General features: G+C 43.3%; 1 protein-coding gene across 4 annotated transcripts in view; it reads right to left on the bottom strand.

Moving 5' to 3' along the window:
- DENND1A (DENN domain containing 1A) overlaps positions 1-20,455 on the bottom strand; it is a 593,192-nt gene that overhangs the window by 194,332 nt on the left and 378,405 nt on the right. For all 4 annotated transcript variants that reach the window (XM_083161010.1, XM_083161012.1, XM_083161011.1 and 1 more), the window contains exon 12: positions 17,329-17,430. In XM_083161010.1, coding sequence (XP_083017136.1) covers positions 17,329-17,430 — 102 coding nt within the window. The remainder of the gene's footprint in view (positions 1-17,328; positions 17,431-20,455) is intronic.

Here is a 20,455-nt window from a genome sequence, read left to right as displayed (position 1 = left end):
CGGGATTTCGGCGGTCGGGATGCCAGCGTCGCGATTCTGAACGCCGGGATCCCGACCGCCGGGATTTAAACTACATCCCCTTAATCCTTGTGTATCCTTTGTTGATGGTCTTTGTTATTGGTTGGAGGGAGAACTGCTGAGTGGCGGAGCTCATGTCTATTTAAAAAAAAAAAAAAAGAAGCTAGGTAGCTGTAGATTTGGGGTGTAGTCTGCATAGAGATAATACTATAACTTGCATACAATAAGAAACAGGCATACAATAAGAAAAACAAAGGACCAAGGACAGTGCTTCTGGGAACCACCAGGTTACTTCATCCTACCAGTTCCTTTTCTTTTTATATTTCAAAATGTGTGTACACAAGTGGATAAAGGAGCATGTAGGAAGAACATGTTAAAAATAGAATACTGTGTGGTCAAAGAGTCAAACTCTATGTTTGTGATACACTAGAACAGCATTACAAGCAGGTCAAAGAGAGGAGACCGAAAACAATGATGAAAACAAAAGGTAACGACTATAATGTATATTTCACTTGTATGAAAGAAAGGATCTTTCAAAGCACTGGGCATGAGAACCGAATCACTCAATCAATTTATCGGACCAACGCGGTCTGCAGCCATACAGCCACAGCTGCACCGTCCTTGGCTCAATATCTACAAGTCTAAAGAGCCTTTAAGGTAAAATGTGGCGTTTCTAAGTAGTCCAGAGAAAACACTGAAACAAGACATCGGCACTAATAAAAGGGAACACTCACTGTTATAAAAGCAAAGTCATAGTAAATAATGGAAGGAAGGAAGTCTCTTAAACATTTATTACATTCCAAAGCCCGAAGTTTCTTTCTGGTTTATGGTGGAATATCTTCTGATGTTGTACAGTGTGCAAGCTATACATTCTTTAATGAAGACTCATAAAACCTAATAAAAACCGCAATTGTTGACAAATTATATAAACATACAAGGCATAGGGGGGCTATTTACAGATCGGAGTTTCTGGAAGCAGCAGCTCTAGTACCGACAAGCTACTTACAATGATTAACCACATTGTAGCAAACGGCGCAGTGAGCACTTCACCCTGATGTATCGAGAGGGTTAATGTGCATTTGTGCTTATTGCGCCTGATTCAGTATGGGCCGCTTAGCCGAGAAAAAGCAGTCCCCTGCGATGAAATAGTTGCCGCCCAGGATGAAAGAATAAACGGCCACTGCAAAACGGCGATGCATTCGCAGATCCATTCGTAATAAAGGGAACATCTAAGAAAACTTTCAAGCTAAGTCTAGGGCTTCCACAACCTTGCTAAAGAAATAGGCTGGAAGTGGTCATTGCAGACATCAGAGACCCACCCCCAAAAATGTTTTGGGCTGCCTGCATTTTAAAAAACACACAGAGAAAATGCCAGGTTTTCGCCCCCTAAACACTGGCTTAGTAGTAGTAGTAGTACGTTTTATTAATAAGGCGCCGCAAAGTGTCCGCAGCGCCGTACATAGCAAACAAAAAACAAATGACAAGGTAAGGTACAGGGTGTGTTGAAAAATACAGAATAAATAGAGGTATAGCTGGTAGAAATAAAATCAGCATCAGTTCAGAAGTAGGTGTCAAAATTGTCGAGGAGACTGAAGATGAAGTAGAGGAAGGGAAGAACAGGACAGGAGCACAGGTGAGGTAAAGAGGTAGGGTGAGTACGTGAGGCAGGAGGACCCTACTCATAAGAGTTAACATACTAAAAATAGGTGGGTGGACGAACGAAAAACAACAGGATAAGTAGGAACGGAGGGGAACGGAGGCAGGATAGGAGGATCAAAAGAAGTTAGGAGGAGGGATAGGCTAGTGGAAAAAAGTGGGTTTTGAGGGAGCGCTTGAAGGAGGTAAGGGAATCAGAAAGCCTGATGGGTGGCGGGAGGTTGTTCCAGTGCAGGGGGGCAGCGCGAGAGAAGTCTTGGGCAAGGGAGTGGGAGGAGGTGATTAGGTGAGAGGTCAGTCGGCGGTCAACGATGGAGCAAAGAGGACGGGAGGGAGTGTGGATAGAGATCAGTGAAGAGAGGTAAGGAGCGGTGGAGGAGGAGAGAGCCTTGTAGGTGGTGGTGAGGAGTTTAAAGAGAACTCGGAAAGGAATGGGGAGCCAGTAAAGAGATAGACAGAGGGCTTACTGTCAATGAAACTGTGACTACAATGCGTACGTATATTTATGCGCAATGCGAATGCTGCACATGCACAATCATTCAATAATCGTCCAAATTGCATCTTCTCTAAAGAGTGATACGTGCTGAATTAGGCCATTTCTAACAAGTCCAAGTTTGAGGTGCAGAGGGAGCCTCATTGCAGCCCTGCCGATGCTCTGTACAAAGCTCCAAAAAGAGGTGGGACCAAGATGACGTGATTCATTGGGAATTGGAAGATGGGTAGGATCTACTGTACCTGGCGTGTGAGAAAACGCCTATGAAGTCTCCAGCACATTCCAGAAGAATACGCAAAATAAGGACTCTGGGCCTGATTCGAACCTGATCGCTCATCTGTAAATTTGCAGATGGCTGCAAATTTAACAGAAAACCCTCCCTGTGCAAAACTGCAAGTGATTCGCAAAAATATCGCTATCCACTGTTTAAAATGTAACCGAATGGGAAATGAGTGCAGCTCTAATAAACAGACTCTCCTTGATTTGTATTTTTGCAGTGAAACTTATTTATTAGAGTCAGCCCGTGGTATCACCTTATTCTTAGGGAATCAATATCGGTCCCCTCTAGAGACTCTGGATGAACCAATGATGGTTTGGTGAATTTAACATGAAAGAATCTTAAGCAATTCTCACATATCACTTTACGTTATTTTGCATCCTTTGCGCAGGATAAACTCCCTTTTTTTGTGAAGCAGGAGTCATACAACAATTTCCAGTGGAAACAGGAGGAAGACGATATACAGGGCACATACAGTATTTCTACTCTGATCTCACGTACTGTATGTATGTTGCGTTGTATGGAGAAGGTCAAATGAAGTAGATAATGGCTGCTCCAGGCAAAGAATATCATGTTTGGTCTTATACCCCTTTTATGACCCATTGAGCTTCATACTTATTGGATTAAAGATGGGGCCCTCAAAAAGCTCAGTGGGGCGTACGGCATAGAATATTGGGGCAACTAGGGCATTTGCCAGAGGAAAGGACGTACAGGGCATACAGTAAGATGGAGCGGGGTAAGAAGTTAGCAAACCACCTCTATTGGCATCACTACCTACATGGATAGGAACAAGCTTTTATTTTAAATTGGTAGAATGACCATTCCTTCAAATTAATAATGACAAATACACTTAATAAAAATAATAGATAACGTCTATGCTCCTTAAAAATATGGACTAATAATGGTGACTTATAATTCACGGTCATTGGAGTGTCCTAAATCAAAGCAAATGTACTGACGCTTGATGAATATTACAGTTTACAAAAGTATTCAAATATTTGTGACATAACGATAAACTGTCTTACGTACAGTATAAACACAAAAATCGTTCTAATTTATTCCATAGTTCTTAGCTATACCCGGTCCTGATATACTGTGGAGGATGAAGTTCTAACAGGTGGCTACGCCACTGTAACTTGCTGATGGAACCGTTACTTTATGTACATTGTGCTACAGCACCAACCGGACAGCCTAAAGCCAAAGTCTTCTTCACACGCCACAAGCGTTAGATCCTACATGACAGTTGTATAACCTTCGTTACGCGCACATGGACAGTATGACCGGTGAGTCCTTGAGCGCTCATACACGCGTGTGGTGTAGTAGTAGTAGCAATATATATAATTTATTATAATAATATGAATGCATATATTAAAAATTATCATTTTTAATATATGCATTGATACTATTATAAAAAAAATGTAGCAAGTGCTTGTTTATTCCTCTAAGAAATAGGTTTTGACTGGTTGCCCATAGAAACATCCAATCTTAAAAATAACACCCCTTTTAGTAAATCATCACCACAGTGCCTAATGTTAAAGCTTTAATGTTACGTTTTTGTCTCACCAGCCGATAGAATTTGACAGCAATAGGCGAGAGCGCATTACAGAGTTTTCTAGAACACTGAATAGGTGAGCGTAGAGATTGCCGAAATCTTCATGTACCGTAATTTTGTGCCATGGTTACTGTCGTCTCTATCATAGAGGACTATACACTATGTTAGGGTTGGTGGTACTCTTTACCTAGATGGGCGCCCGTCGTGGTGATCGCGGGTACATTTATGTGTGGCCGTGACGCGACCGACGCGATGCCCGCGATTTCCCATTGAAACCCATGTTAAACATGGAAATCTTGTCGGTCGCGTCGCGGCCGGCCATAAATGTACCCGCGATGCGATGCTCCCGATTTGCCATAGGAATCAATGTTAAAAGGCCCGATGGACACGATTTTACTGTTAAATGCCTCAATGGACCCGATTTGGCCATAGGAATCAATGTTAAATGGGCCACAGAGCCCAAATAAGCACAATTAACCCTTAAATGTCCCCCCAAATTTTTAACGCCACCCCACGATCCACGCCAACCCGAAGCGTGGCGAGCGTAGCGAGCCCGCGAGGGGCGGCGGTACGCGTCCTCCGACCTTTTCATGCCCTACTATCCACTAGGGTGTGGAGTGAGAATAGAATAGCGTGGCGAGCGCAGCGAGCCCCGCGAGGGGACGCGGATACCTTCACAGTTATACGCGTCCCCTCGCGGGCTTCACAGGTGTCCGTGGCGACGCGGACACCTGTGAAGCCCGCGAGGGGACGCGTCTACCTGTGAAGGTATCCGCGTCCGCTCGCCACGCTTCGGGCTCGGTGGCTCGCCACACTATTCTATTCTCACTCCACGCCCTAGTGGATAGTAGGGCATGAAAAGGTCGGAGGACGCGTACCGCCGCCCCTCGCGGGCTCGCTGCGCTCGCCACGCTTCGGGTTGGCGTGGATCGTGGGGTGGCGTTAAAAATTTGGGGGGACATTTAAGGGTTAATTGTGCCTATTTGGGCTCTGTAGCCCATTTAACATTGATTCCTATGGCCAAATCGCGGGCATTGAGGCATTTTACATGAAAATCGCGCTCAATCAGCCTTTTTAACATTGTTCCCTATGGGAAAATCGCGGTCATCGCGGGTAGCAGATTTTTATGTACCCGCGATTTACCCGCGATGCCCGCGATTTTTACCCCCGACGCCCGCGATTTCAATCGCGGGCGCCCATCTAGGTAAAGAGTACCGGGTTGGTATAATCTGTATGAAGGCCTCCATAACAATGATCCCAATGTTGTAGTTGCTTTGTTTTTAGGCCAAATGGGCCCTCACATTCCTCTTTGTGCTGCATGACCATTTATAAAATGTTATCCTAAAAAACCAAAGATATTCCAAACACCAAAATATAGAAGGATGCCTTCAGCACCAAGCAAAAAAACATATTCCTAAACGTTCTACTTTACACACGTGTATACCCAGGGCTATTTTTGTGCAGGCTCCAGCAGGAACTGAGGCTCTTATTCTAGTTCACTCTTTGAGACAAAATATTTCTTAGATGGACAAAACCATGTGCACTGCAGGTGAGGCAGGTGTAAAACCCCACCCAAATCTAATTATCTCTGCACAAGTAACACCTGCCTCACCTGCAGTGCACATGGTTTTGTCATCTAAGAAATATTTTGTCTGAAAGAGTGAACTAGAATATGGGCCTCAGTTCCTGCTGGAGCCTGCACAAAAATAGCCCTGTGTATACCGTCCCCTAGAATTCGAGTAGCAGCAATGCATATGTTCGGACGTCTGTCTGTGATGAGGGTTCGGCGGCTCTGCTAGTCAATGTTAATGTGAGACTGTATAAGAAATATAGTTAAGTAGCCTAGTCATTCTATTCCGTCTCTTTAGCAATCCCAATAGTCAGACTGCTACTGTCATGACGTTTCTGTGAGGAATACCGAATAACCTTACAGTGCCTCTATAAACCTTTCAGGACAGAGACCATCCCTCAGATCACAGCCTCTCTGTTAAACATGCCTAAAACAAGGAAATTGAACATATTGCCTCTTTATAAATTACCCATTTAACTTAAGCCCCAGAGTAACTTCTGAACTTGTGATCCTCACCACAGCCAGCTTGTCTTTCATTTCCTCTCTGGCTTTTTATTGCCCTTGAAAAGAGGATTACTGGTGTAAGAGTGGATTCCTTGAAAGGCGGTGTTCCCAACACCACATCTGTTTCTGGAAGGTGAGCGCTCGTCACTGTCTAAATCTGTTTAGTCCATCTAACACATACTTAGTGGTGACCTAGGAAGTGGAAGGTGCCCTGAACTCTGAAGGCTGGGAAAGGGGCAGAAAGCTGGGGACACTTCCACACCGAGGGGTTCTACTGCAATACTACTGCAGTCATGAGGAAAAGAATGTAAAGCAGACCTTTTAAATGATCATCTCTCCATACAAAATCTCTGGTGACAAATAACCCGTAACAGATTTTACTTCATCATTATTCATTTGAAGAAAAAGGAAATACACCTTAAATCATCCCAAAGCAATAAAGAATAGAAATCCATGATTTAAGTATCACCTCTATATTTGGCAAAGCCAATCTGGTACATTAACATTCTGTTAACACGTATCCAAGAAGAAAAGACAGTGATCACATACAAGAAAGATGTGCAGGGTCATCATTGTGGGGGTCTCTATTGGCAGTTTTCTAAATAGTTTTGAGTTAATATTTTCTTAGTGAGCAGGATTATATATGATCACAGCTCCCTCTCTCCATATACAGCAAATATGAAACCGATCATTTCGCTTTCAATTTCTGTTAAGGAGTCATTTGGTCCATTGATTGGCCTCTAGTGGTCATTGGTTGTACTTCACCTCTTATAGCCTTCTATATATACAGTATAAATATATATATATCATCAATCTGCCATCAGAAAAAAAGACTTGACACGCTTGGTTTTGAGTTAAGATAAAGTATCTTTCGCTCTAAAGATACATTCCAGTGCAGCTTACATCCAGCAGAGGCTCTTACCTCTGTGGAGGAGGGGGGTCTGGCACAATGTGCCCCCCCCTCCACTGCCGCCGATGTGATCGTGGTCTTTACTGCTGCCAATCCCGGTCCCCACCGCGGGACCGCCGCATGCGCAGCAGCTTCTTCGGTTCTGCGCATGTGCTAGACCCAGCTTCTACAGGCTGCTTCTGCAGAAACCCCCAGAAGCTTATTCAGGGTCACGTCCGACACATGTGTAGTATTGTCCGCGTACTGTGCATGCGCAGAACACAGTATTTATGGGCTGCCGCTAAGCAGCCCATGTAGGGAGGGAGGGAACACCTCCCAATGGGACTGCCTTGGGTGACTGCCAGGTCGGACTTCCAATAGGAAGTCACTGCCAGTCACAGTGAAGCCAGTGCAGTCTCACAGACTGCATCTGGCTTCACTTAGTCAGAGACAGTGGCGGATTTTACCTGGAGGGGCTCCAGCCCTGCAGCCCATAGTAATACTGTAATACATCTGTACATTTATTGAATGCAAAAAAAATATATATGATTAATGTTTTTATTTCTAAACAGATGAGACTACAATGAAGTTGTTTAATTTTAAAATTGCCTTGTCTAGAGGTCAAAATCATTCAGATGCAATATATAAATATACTTTAACATTAGTGAACTAAAACAGTACGTTAATGGGACTGCACTAAATCTTCCACATATAATGTAAAACTCACACAGAAAAGATTATATCAAGGTTTGGGTGCAATCTTCAGATCTAGAGGCTGCTCTACATTGTATGGTGTAGTTTTTATACATATTGGTTTTATATATATATATATATATATATATATATATATATATATATATATATATATAAATAAATATATATTACTGGGCAAAAGTTTTAGGTAGGTCTGGAAAAAAATGTTGGAGTTGATTTTATATAGTGTGGTGAGCGCAGCGAGCCCGAAGCGTGGCGAGCGGACGCGCATTACTTCACAAGTATTACACGTCCCCTCGCGGGGCTCGCCAAACTATATAAAATCAACTCCACGCCGACGTGAATAGTGGGGGTATGAAAAGGTCGGAGGACGCGTACCGCCACCCCTCGCGGGATCGCTGCGCTCGCCACGCTTCGGGTTGGCGTTGATAGTGGGGTAGCGTTAACAATGGGGGGCCATTTAACATTGTCAGTACCCATCAGGGTGGGTGTACAATGTAAAATCGGGTCTGGGTGCGTGTACAATTTAAAATCAGGTATAATCGCGTCTCATCGCATCGCATGCGATCATATGGCATGCGATGTGAAGCGACGTGATTTCTTGGTTGTACAATGGCATGCGATGGAAACAGGGGCGCCATGATAATACACAAGTACCAAATGTTTTATTAAAGTATTCACTAAAGTATTCATTTAATTGTTTATTTTTATCAATAGACAATAATTGGTGTGACAACCCTTTGGCCTTCAAAACACCATCAGATCTAGGTACACTTGCACACAAAGCAGGAATTTTGAAGGATTATAGACAGGTGTATGATTACCAGTAATACCGAACAGGTGATAATGATCATCATTTTCGTATGTAGGTTCAACCAGTCATGAACAGAAACAGAAACAGCTGTGTAGGCTTAAAACTAGGTAAGAGACAAACTCTTATACAAAGGTGACAGTTTAATACCACAGGACATACACATGGCATGACTGAGCAACAAGACACAAGGTAGTTATACTGCATCAGCAAGGTCTCTCCCAGGCAAGCTCTTTTGAAGAAGCACAAACAGGCATGTTGAGGACTATAGACGCAGTGGTCGGCTAAGGATACTAAGTGCATCCGTTGAAAAACACGCCATACTCCCTTCCCTCCTAAAAATGGAAGCTATCCAGCAGTGCCATCAGCTTTGAACTGGCATATATTGCAGCATGATGGCCTCCACAGAACTCTGATCTCAACATCATCAATGTTTGTCTGGGATTACAGAAGAGGATTTGAGCAAGTCTACATCACCAGAAGATGTTTGGAACAATCTCCAGGCCAAGTTCCTTCAAAAAACTGCCTAGCAGTGAACTCCACAGAGCTGCTAGGGATCTGGAACCACTTGGTACAGCTCCGCTTGCCAGTACAGATCGTTGATAAACAGTACTGTACTGGCCAAACTGGTGCAGTGGAAAGGAATGGTGTGCGGCAGGTTAGTATTGAAGGCTCACTAGCCACCCAGCAAAACATTCAAAAGATGTCACCACTCTCAGTGGATTTACCAGAGTTACTGTATAGACACGTTGGAATTAAGTATACCACTTTACAAGTCCTAATTAGAATCTATAGGTAAGGATTATATTGTTTTTAAAGTGCAATCACCACCATAAGATGCAGAACCAATACGAAACTGCAAGGGAAGGCAAGTGTAGCAGCCACAAGAACAGAGATGCCCACCTTAGCCATCACAACATCTTAGCAAGTGTGCACTAAATCGCAACCGCCAAGTGAGAAGCATCGACTCCTTCACGGTATCTATGGTGTTGCAGTATGGCCACTGGAAACGAGACCTGCGTTATTATCACAACTCCTACTTACCTCCCCTAAACAGGCCTATCCTGTCAATCACTTTACAATTAATTCCTCACTTTGAAAGGCCTTACAAAAGTACCTTCAGACATGCGAAGTGCAAAAGTGACACATACTCAACTGAACAATAATCTCTCCAATGTATACAAATTGGGTATGCTGATAGGGCTACAAAGCAGACTTGCATTCAACCACATCTTGAATTTTTCATACTGCATGCTTCAGAGAGGAGTAAACGAAACTACGTATGACGAAAAGTCATACGAAATTCTCTGCTTGCAGCTGAGTGGGAATAACCAGGAGTACAAATGCACACTGGCATGTTTATGTACAGTGGAAGTCTCACTCCAGCATACAAGTGTGCAAACGGGCAAAAATGCACATTATCTCTAAGCAGTTACAGCAAGATTGCGTTTAAATTGGATAAAGTGCGCTATAAAAATTGAACTTACTTACTATCTATAGAGCATGCCCGAATGTAATAGAAAAGCCACGAACCAATGACATTGCTGTAAAACCTAAGCAAGGATGATATCATAAGAGTTTGTATTTGACCATGTCTATATTCAAGAGGAGAAAAGAAAATTCAGCCACTTTGTGGTCGTTTTTTATGTTAGTCACTTTAAAGATGCCACAAGCAAAACCCACCTTTTTCTAACACTATTCAACGTAAAAAAGCTTAAAAAGCCACACAAGGGGCTCATATTTCACCATTAAGCAAATGGAAAGGTACTTTTTGTCTATTAATCCTTAAATCTTGTTAAAGGTCTGGGAGGAAATGTAGCTGTTTTGGCAGCCTGGGTGATAAATAAAAGATTAAATGTCGCCTTTCCCCGAGACGCGGTTTATTTTTCTTTGCTAATGCACATGCTATTTTTTAAAGGACAATACGTTGAGAGGTCTAATGGGAGCCATGCCTGCTGTGGTCAGGGGACAGTGGGATCATGCTGCCGGAAAGAGTTCACTTGCCAAGATGTGTGAGCGGGCAATGAGTCAGCCGTGGCTTTGTGCTGTGGTTTCTATCACGCTAAGAATATGTTTCCGAGAAGAAAAAAAAAAAATTGCATTTAGAAAGTGTAAAATGTGAAATAGTGAGAAACAATGAAAACGCTGGCCTGTTCTATTACATAAGTAAGATGCGAGTCCGTGTGAGTCTCTTAGAGGGCAATCGCTTCCTCTTCCAAATCAAATTAAGGTTGCAGACAGTTATCCCATTATCCTGCGGCTGGAGCGGTTCCCCAGAGGAGTAACAAGAACTGATCTTCACAGGGGGCTACACAAACCTTCCAAGACCTCTGGACCTTCTAGCAACACACAGAACAGCAAACAGGTTGTAAAGGGAACAAAGAGTGGGGTTATTATGGGGGGGTTCTAACTAAAAGATTATTTTCATTGATGCACAAAAGCTTAAATTATTTGCATGGTCATATCTGCATTATTTTCTATTTCGTAATAATAGAATACAATGCAATAGAATGAAAGCAATTAATACAATAAGTTCTATGGTTATTTACATAGTGGATTGATAGAACACTAAGTTAGATATCAGATTACACATACACCTAATATAAATTACAAACAGATGTGTTCTTATACACCTAGCCTCTCATTTGCTTTGTGGCACGGGCGAGCCAAGCTGGCTGTTTCTTTAAATTTGCATCAGAAACACAGTGAAAGCTCACTTCATTGGTACCAGAGACACCGCCCTGCGATCAAATTCGCACAGATAGTAGTTCAAAAAACGTACAAAGTCGCAGATGAATTACAACAGAACTTGGCGTGAATAAAATCTGTGGTCGCTGAATCATAGCAATCTACACAGAATAAGATCCAGGTGAACACATGTACAATGAATCAGCGCATTCTTGTAAAGTGGTTTTGTCAAACCAACATTTCAAATATGTTACACAGTTGAGCAAAAACAATACATTCAACACACGCTAAGTTGCGCAGAACATGACGCTGTAGATATTATGTATTATCAAAGGCTCCCCCCACATCCTGGGAGTTAGTCCCGCCCACCAGCTAAAGTCTGGCTGGTGGGCGGGACTAACCCTCCAGCATGTGGGAGGAGCTGCTAATGTAAACAAACATTCGGGATTTTCTCACAGGGGTACTGCCAGCCGGAGAAGACAGCGCTTGATCCGGGAGGCGTCTGGCGAGTAGGATTTCTCTCAACAGGTACTCGTTGGGACTCTACATGAAGAAGAGGACAAGCCTACGAGGGAATACATAGGTAATGTATGTGTGAATGTATGTAATAAAGCTACACTGTTCGTGTGTGTGTGTTTTATTTCACTATTTGTAATGTTGTGAAAATACAAGACCCAGCGGGCTCTTTAATGGCCAGCATGCGGGGCAGGCTTTCTGGGACTTGCAGTTCCACAAAATTACACAATAGCTTCATCTATTTTTTTCCATTTATTAGCCTGATGCCCACCACCCAAGAGCATTGGGGACAGCCCCAGGCTCCATCCCTGGCAGGAGTCACCCTAAGGGGGGGGACCCCACTCCACGAGGGTCCCTGCCCGAGCTGACCAGCCGCAGGGATCAATGCTTTGGCTGGGGAAACCTACGTAAAAAGTTTTCTCCGGCTGTGGCATTACCCTGTGAGCTGTTTGGGCCCGGTACTGGTTGACAAAATATGGGGGGCCCCTAGTCATTCTGTTCCCTGTATTTTGGAACCAGGACCAGACCTTGAGCCTGGTGCTGGTTTTAGAAATCCTAGGGATCCCCTATGTTTTTGCTTCCCTGAATTTCTAAAACCAGACCTGATTCTTTGAACCCAGGGCTGGTTATGCTCAGTGGGGACCCCATGCCATTTCTTTCCTGTGTTTTTTTTACAAAACACGCATATTAACATGTCTACAAAATGGCACATGTCCATAATTCGCAAATTTTCTTGACTAAAAATTACACTAGTCACCTGCAAATTCGCATCCCATTAAATAGTTGATTTGGTACTTATGTATTATCTGGGCTCCCATGTTAAATGCACCCCATTTTTTCATACCCCAACTATCCAACTACGCATGGAGTTGATTTTATATAGTGTGGCGAGCGCAGCAAGACCCGCGAGGGGACGCGGTCTCATAAGAAAAACGGTAGCCCAGATATTACATAAGTACCGTTGATTTTTTTTTTTACATTCCCGATATCGGAAAATGGGATAATGTGCACTTTCAGAACCTTAGCAAAAATCGCATCCCATTAAATGTCACCCTCTCTCTCTGTTGCGCCTCGACCCTCCTTCTCTCTCTCTGATATGGGTTCTGTGTGTAACCCTCTCTTTCCCTCTCCCCTATGATCCCTTTCTCTCTATTTATCCAACACCCTCTCTCTTGCTCATCTCTCTTCACTCATTCCCTCTTTTCTTCACAAAACCTTCTCCATTTCTCCCTGACCTGCCCTCTCTCTCACCCTGAAACCCCTTCAAGATTTTGGTATGGGCCCCCAATGTTCTAGTTTAACACCTGTTTGCAGGTATTTTCCCCAGGCTATGGCATAACTTGTCATGGCTGCCACCACTGCTCATATACAGTTTTAGAGATATCTGGTTCCCACTGCACACAGGAACACCACCTTCCTCTACATCCCTCACTCAAGGCCCAGCCTACCTTCTCAGCAACGTATGCTCTGTCACAGAGATTGTAGGTCTTTCCTGCTTCAAGCACTAGCCACTAGACACTAGCCTCCACTGGTTTCCTGGCACAACGGCCACGGTAGCCTGACTGGGTTTTACAACCCAACCTGGGCTGGACATCAGCCTCACCTGACTGCAGTAGTCTTTACTAGACTGACACCACTCTGCCGCAATTAGGTGTGCTCACACGTGTCCTGCACAAAATGCATGGCTCACTGCTGCTATGTACCTTTGTACTTATATATATTATGTACTAATATATGTGTGTGTGTGTGTGTGTTGAGCAGTTTTAGGTCAGCATGTCATCAAAGAGTTAAATTAATGTAAATACTAAGCAATCCAATCCCCCTTTGCTTGAGGAAAAATTAATTTGGAACAACAGCTGATGAGCATAGAGGACTAAAAAATCCCTCCTCCTGAAACACAGCGTGTTACAGATCAAAGAGCTGTTACCTTTCCCGGTCTGTATATTCTGCAGCCCATGTACCCGAGCTTTGATCTATTAATTAAGAGTACTTCAGAAGCAGGTGGCATTGATACTACCGCAAGCAAAATTGTTCCAACTTTGTCTTAGCAAATGAAAAGCATTTAACCAACAGCATCACTCGGCCCGTTTATGCCGGGGTACATTAAGGAAGCGAATAAAGCAACAGTCAGTCTTCCAGCACAATAAGAATGTGTAGGAACACAGGAACCTGATTAATATTGAGTTATTCTACACAATTTGCCTGGGAAATTGAGTGAAAAGAAAAGGCCTTGAAAGAAAAGAACACTGACATAACAGGAGAGCAGAAACTACCCACACGTCTAGGAAAAAACTCCATATACTATGCAGGAATTATAAATATTTATATGCAATATGAAAAAGAGCAACCGGCAACCTTTTCATTAATAAAGCATAAATTATATAGGGAGAGAGCTCAATCCTTAAACATTTGTGCAGCGCTCAGACTCTTGCGATGTTGGCTTTATTTTAAGGATTTCAGCTGAATGTTGATTTTTTTTTTTACATCTATTGAAATCAAAATGTGCGCACAAAACAAAGGTCTTTGTCTTGTGCGCACAGAATAGCTTAAAAGATAATGTGAAGATACGGTAATATGAGGCGTCTGTTGCACCTTTCCTAAACGTATCATGGAAAGTTATGTTACACACAGCTTAGGCGAGTGACCAGATCAAAGTCTGATTTTGGCCACAGAGCTGGATTGCTTCTCTGCCAAGTGTAGCGGAATGGGGTGGAGTCAATTTGAAACCTCACACATTATTACATCACATGTGGCATGCGGTGGGGTGAGGCAGGTGAGGCATAGCCTTTCCTTTCATACTAACATATATGCCGGAGTATTGAATTTATAAAGTCAAAAATACAAAGAATATGTATATATAAAAAAAATCTTATTTTTATTATTCTAATCATTTTTATAGTCAAAACTCTGGAGTGAAAAGTCTATGGCAGGTGAGGCAGTGCCTCACCTGGCTGCCTTTTCTGCACATCTCTTATGAAAACTCAGTGAATCTGTAGCAGTGTATACTGCTGCACATGTGTATAATACTGGCATGTACCCCATGGCTCATATATTGTGTGCAAATCTGGCTCTGGTACTTGCCAGGGACTCCTCCGTCATTTACCTCACGGCACGTCCCTGGTACCTGCCTGCCCTGCATGCATGTGTTATACGGAAATGGGGTGCATAACTAAATGTAAAAATCCATCATTTAGTTTCTCCAGCTCCATAGACAGGGCTGTTGCCTAGCCAGGCTACCTCTTAAGCCAGCACTGACTCCATGCCTAGTTGTGTGCCAAAACAGAGCACATGCCATATCAATGTGAAAATGTAGAGCACTCCACTTACTGATAATGAAAATGGAGACAGAGGTAACAATTTTTTTAATGAAAGCGACGGTGTGGCCAATCTGGTATGTCTTGAGCAGAAAAACTCATAAGGCCTCCATACACTATACGATTTTGGGACGATTTCATCCAATTTCGGCACTTTGGGCCGATAACCGGATGAAATCGCCCCAAAATCGCAGGTGTGTGATATATGATCCGATGCGCGGTCCCGTGCGCATCGGACCGGATCAGGGAGGTCGGACGGTCAGCACATAAGATCATCCGACCTCCCTGTATGCTATGCATATGCCTGCCCACCTGTCAGGCATATGCATGCAGACACCGGGGGGCGGGGGAGCACGGCGGGCAGACACACTGACCTGGCCGGCATGCTGTGATAACAAATAGCAGCGGCAGTAGTGGGGGCGGGCGGCGGCAGTAGTGGGGGCGGGCGGCGGCTCACAAATGAGATCCCGGCGGGTGAGGCGAGTGATGCTGACCTGGCCGGCATGCTGTGATCACAAATAGCAGCGCTGCCGCTGCGGGACGGGACGCACAGTGGCGGCTATTAGATTTTCAAAATACCTGTCAAATGACCGGCCGTTCTGTGATTGGCTGAGAGAGCTCTCTCAGCCAATCACAGAACGGCCGGTCATTTGACAGGTATTTTGAAAATCTAATAGCCGCCACTGTGCGTCCCGTCCCGCAGCGGCAGCGCTGCTATTTGTGATCACAGCATGCCGGCCAGGCACTACTGCCGCCGCCCGCCCCCACTACTGCCGCTGCCCGCCCCAACTACTGCCGCTGCCCGCCCCACTGCTCCTCACCGCCCTGCAGCTCCCCATTTGTTTTACATGTGATAAATCGCAAGCGATTTATCACATGTAAAAACTGGCTCATCAAGTGCCAAATTGTATGTGAGCCTCCCGGGGAGCTGCCGGGCGGCTCACAGGAGAATTGGGTCCGACTTGTCCTAAGGACAAGTCGGCCTAATGTATGGGGGCCTATACAATAAAAACACAGAATTGTATATTATTCAGTGTAATGTTATACACTAAAGATCAAAAAATTTAAATTGCACTTTAAAAATAAATTACCATAAAGTAAAGTATAAAATATAGGCTTGTGTGTTGATTATATGGAACATATTTTAATAGTTTTTTTTTTTTTACCTCATATATGTGTGTTTTCTGTTTTAGTTATGGTTTTATTCACTATACAGTTTGCATCTTTTTAAGACCAACTATAAATAATTGTAATATGCATCAATTTACATGCACTTTTTGAACCATAATAGAATTGGATGGCTAGCAATGTTAAATCACGTATTATTGCAAAACTGCAAATTAAAGATCGGGGGGGGGGGGGGTTTGAGAGAAAAGAGGGAGTGAGGGAAAAGTGGGAGGGAGAAAAAGGGAGGGAGAGATGGGGAGAGGGTAAGAGGGGAACAAGAGAGTGAAGGTGCCCAAACACTTGTCCAATTTGTGCCAATATCACCCGGATCGGGCCGAGAATCGAATGTGGTTCACGCCCACTTGGGTCCGATGTGTGGTCCTGTGCGCATCAGACCTGAGCCGGAGGTCGTACCTGCTGCACGCCCGACCTTCGACTCGGCCCTATTCCCGGACGCGGGGAATGAGGTCGCATGTGAAATATGGCATTTAAAAAGGACCGCATGCGATGTACAGCATGCGATCCTGCCAACCAAGAACGGTTGAATGGCCATACACTGCTGTGATACAACGCAGTAGTGTATGGCCACCCTGAGAGATAGGGAGTTAGAAAAGAGAAAGGGAGTAGGGAGGGGGAGAGAGAAAATAGATGGAAAGGAGGACGGAAGAGGAGAGGGAGGGAGAGAGGAAGAGAGAAGGAGAGGTGTGGAGGGAGGGAAAGAGATCTCCTTACAGACGTCACTGCTAAAGCCGTCTTTTAGTCAATATAATGTGTGGGATGGTGAGAGGTTTTAACCCGCTAAAGAGTGAAATTGGTAAAAACATTTTAAAATTGTGAATTTGTCTATATATGGGTGGATAGATAGAAAGAATATATTCATTGCAAATCATATTAAAACAGTATTATTCTCCTATATACTATTTATATTGTGTAACGGGTATGTATTTATCCTTTCCGGTACAGTATATTTAGCTTGTGAGTCAAATGTTTTGTGAGTTCTCTATTTTAAGTTTCTTGTTCTTCCTTTCTACTTGTGTGTGTGACAGATGTGTGAATGTATGATGGTATTTTTACACAGAGGTTTGCATTGGAAGCGTTTCTTCGTCTCTAAACATCAAACTCAACTTGAAACATTAACGGTAAGGATTAAGGTACTGACCACTTCACTCGGTAGATTCTGTAGGTCATCGAATGGACTCTCCAAAGTGTTAGTGTCAACATTCAGAACCACCACATCTTCCAGACTCATAACTTTTACTTTCTGAAAGCATTAAACAAGGAAAAGGTTACAAAGGCCTAACACATAGTAATGCAGTTAATGTAATATTATCACTTCTGATGTTACTGTAACTAAATGTGCCTTTTATATCACATACAATATAATGTATGAAAAAAAGTTATACTGTGTTACATGTCAATTCAGAAATAGGATTATTTCTTTAATAATATAAATAATTGCCAATAGATTAATTAAAATAAAGATTCAGTGGTCATATTTGAACAGAGGGAGAATTTAATCTGGTTTTAGACCCCCTTCTAGACAGAACTTGAAAACAGGCTGCAGTACCGAACACCCCATAGGAGCCCAATGAGAACTTTAACCTGCTTTTAGCAAAGTACCTATTTGACATATGGCGCATTAAGTACCCTTCGGTTAGAGATTACAGAATTGATTTGGCCATTGTGGACAGATGATCTCTCCCAACATTAAGCAAAGTAGATATCCTTCCCATAGTATGGTCAGATCACTCTCCTCTATTCCTTTCATGGGAACTCATGTCTATGTGGTTTGAGCCTGACCCCTAAGAGTTGGTTCATTCTATAATTTACAGCAATCCAATTGCGGTTAATCTTTTAAACTCCCCGCAATCAGAACACATTTCATTACTGTATAGATTTTATTATTGAAACCCTTTCTAACTTGGTATGTGATAGACAATGTAGACTTTTTGTGAATCTATAGCTTATTAAGGGTTATGTATGTACTGGGCAATTGTTCCCTGGATTTCCCCTTCTTTTTTGATCTGTATCTCCCCAAAATTGTATTTTCATTATACAGTATATATCATTTTGAAAAATCTTAATAAAAATGAAAACCAGTTGCCCCAATAGAAATTTCCCTGAATACTGTAAAAAAGTCTGTTCCTATAATGTCCCTTGGACAGTTGATAAGCAACATAATAAAGTCATAGTAGATTAATTACAAACCAATGGTGGAGGAATTTATAATCCAGCTACTGAGTTCTCAATCCTCAATCCAAATGGGAAATAAAAATGCCATAGTGGAAGATCGCCAGGCCACCAAATTTGTGCCTATAAAGTGGAGTGTCCCAGGCTGGTTCAGCTCAATGAAATCACAGGTCGACACACCCCCTTATTTGCACAAAATTGTCCCTTAAAGAATTTATTGATACTGATATTGGAATGTAACTAGTCTAAAAAAAAATGCCAAAACAGCCTCAGCACAGTGGTGAAAAAATGATTTATGGAGAAGATAGGTTGATACAGTTGATGTAGATATACATAAACTAGTTACCGTTCCATCAAAATCACTGAACAACATAACAGTAATGTCAGCTCCAGCGGCTGTGCGCACCCAAACAGAGCAACAATTGAATTGCTACGCCGGGCTACGAATAGTGGCCAGTGGTACACATTAAACATGATTAGTGTTAGCCTTTTATCATATAGGACACGGGTGTCAAACACAAGGCCCGCGGGCCAAATCCGGCCCGCCAGACCTCATCATGTGGCCCGCGCAAGGAGATAGCACGCAGGGGCAGTGTGTCTAAAACAGGAGTGCTGCGGGCCGCGTCCACGTCCGCCTTACCTGTTCCTCCACTGTCGGCGGCCATGTTCCTGTAGGCACATATGTATGCGGCTACAGAAACATGGCCGCCGGCCTCCACGGCTATGTGGAGGAGGGCCCGGCCGCCTGTTACCTCTGATGCCCGGCAGTGACAGACACTGGGTGGGGACGTCATGACGATGACCCCGCCCGCCCATGCGTCTGTAGAGAAGTAGGAGCAGGCAGGGAAGCTGGACCGGGAGTCGGGGACAGTGTGGCCGCAGCAAGCAGTGAAGAAAAGCTGAAAGCCGCAGCAGCTGCAGGACAGACGGAGAAACAGTAAGTGAGGATGAGGATCACACTCACAATAAAAAAAATATATATATATCTGCTGTTTCCTGAGGTGTCCCCGTGTATAATAATAATAATAATGCCATGACACCACAGGCTGCTCCTCCTGTATAATCATTTATGTGTCATGGCATTACTTTTATTATATTATACAGGGGGAGCAGTCTGTGGTGTCATGGCATTATTATTATACAGGGGGAGCAGCCTGTGGTGTCATGGCATTCATTTTATATTATACAGGGGGAGCAGCCTGTGGTGTCATGGCATTATAATTATACAGGAGGACCTACAGATACAACCGGCCCTTTGAGGGTGACCAAACTGCTGATGCGGCCCCCGATGAATTTGAGTTTGACACCCCTGATATAGGATATACAATTCAATGTACTAATACACTTGTAGTAGTAGAGATTGTTGACCATATAGAGATTAAAAAAAAGCTAAAATAATGGTTTATAACAAAGGCATGATACATTTTAAATAGCATTTATGTCATGGGTCCTCAAACTGCGGCCCTCCAGATGTTGTGAAACTACAAATCCCAGCATGCCTTGCCACAGTTTTAACACTCCCTTATAGCAAAACTGTGGCAAGGCATGCTGGGATTTGTAGTTTCACAACATCTGGAGGGCCGCAGTTTGAGGACCCATGATTTATGTTGTCCATAAACCGCCTATTTACTTACAGGTCTTCTAAACACAATATAAATAAACTATCAGAGAAGGTTGGACCTCGGATGTACGCTGGTCATAGCAATCCCTCAAAATACTAATGATGTATTTTTGGAACTGGATCCACATTAATTCCTACCAAGCAGTTAACATGTGAGATACAAATATTGCAAGATAAGACATTTAGTTTACATCAAAGTCATAAGCCAATAAATAGCTAAATAGCACACTAACCATTACCGTCATTTACCGTATATCGAAGTACAATGTGCTATTCTGTAGCTGTGAGCTGAAATTCAGCATGAATGCAGATGATGTGTGTACTGTACGTTCGGTTTATTGATGTGTGAGAAAGACGACCGGTGTGCGATCACCAACACCCAGCTATAAGAATAGCGTCACATGATTCTAATACAGTGGTTTATACAGTATATCGCTTCACTCCTTACCAAAAAGCAGATGACCCCAACAAACCT

Source organism: Crinia signifera, chromosome 9 (assembly GCF_055691185.1).
Source record: "Crinia signifera chromosome 9, ASM5569118v1, whole genome shotgun sequence".
Taxonomy (NCBI): Eukaryota; Metazoa; Chordata; class Amphibia; order Anura; family Myobatrachidae; genus Crinia; species Crinia signifera.
Note: the sequence above shows the minus strand (reverse complement) of the source record. Positions and strands in the feature narration are given on the sequence as shown.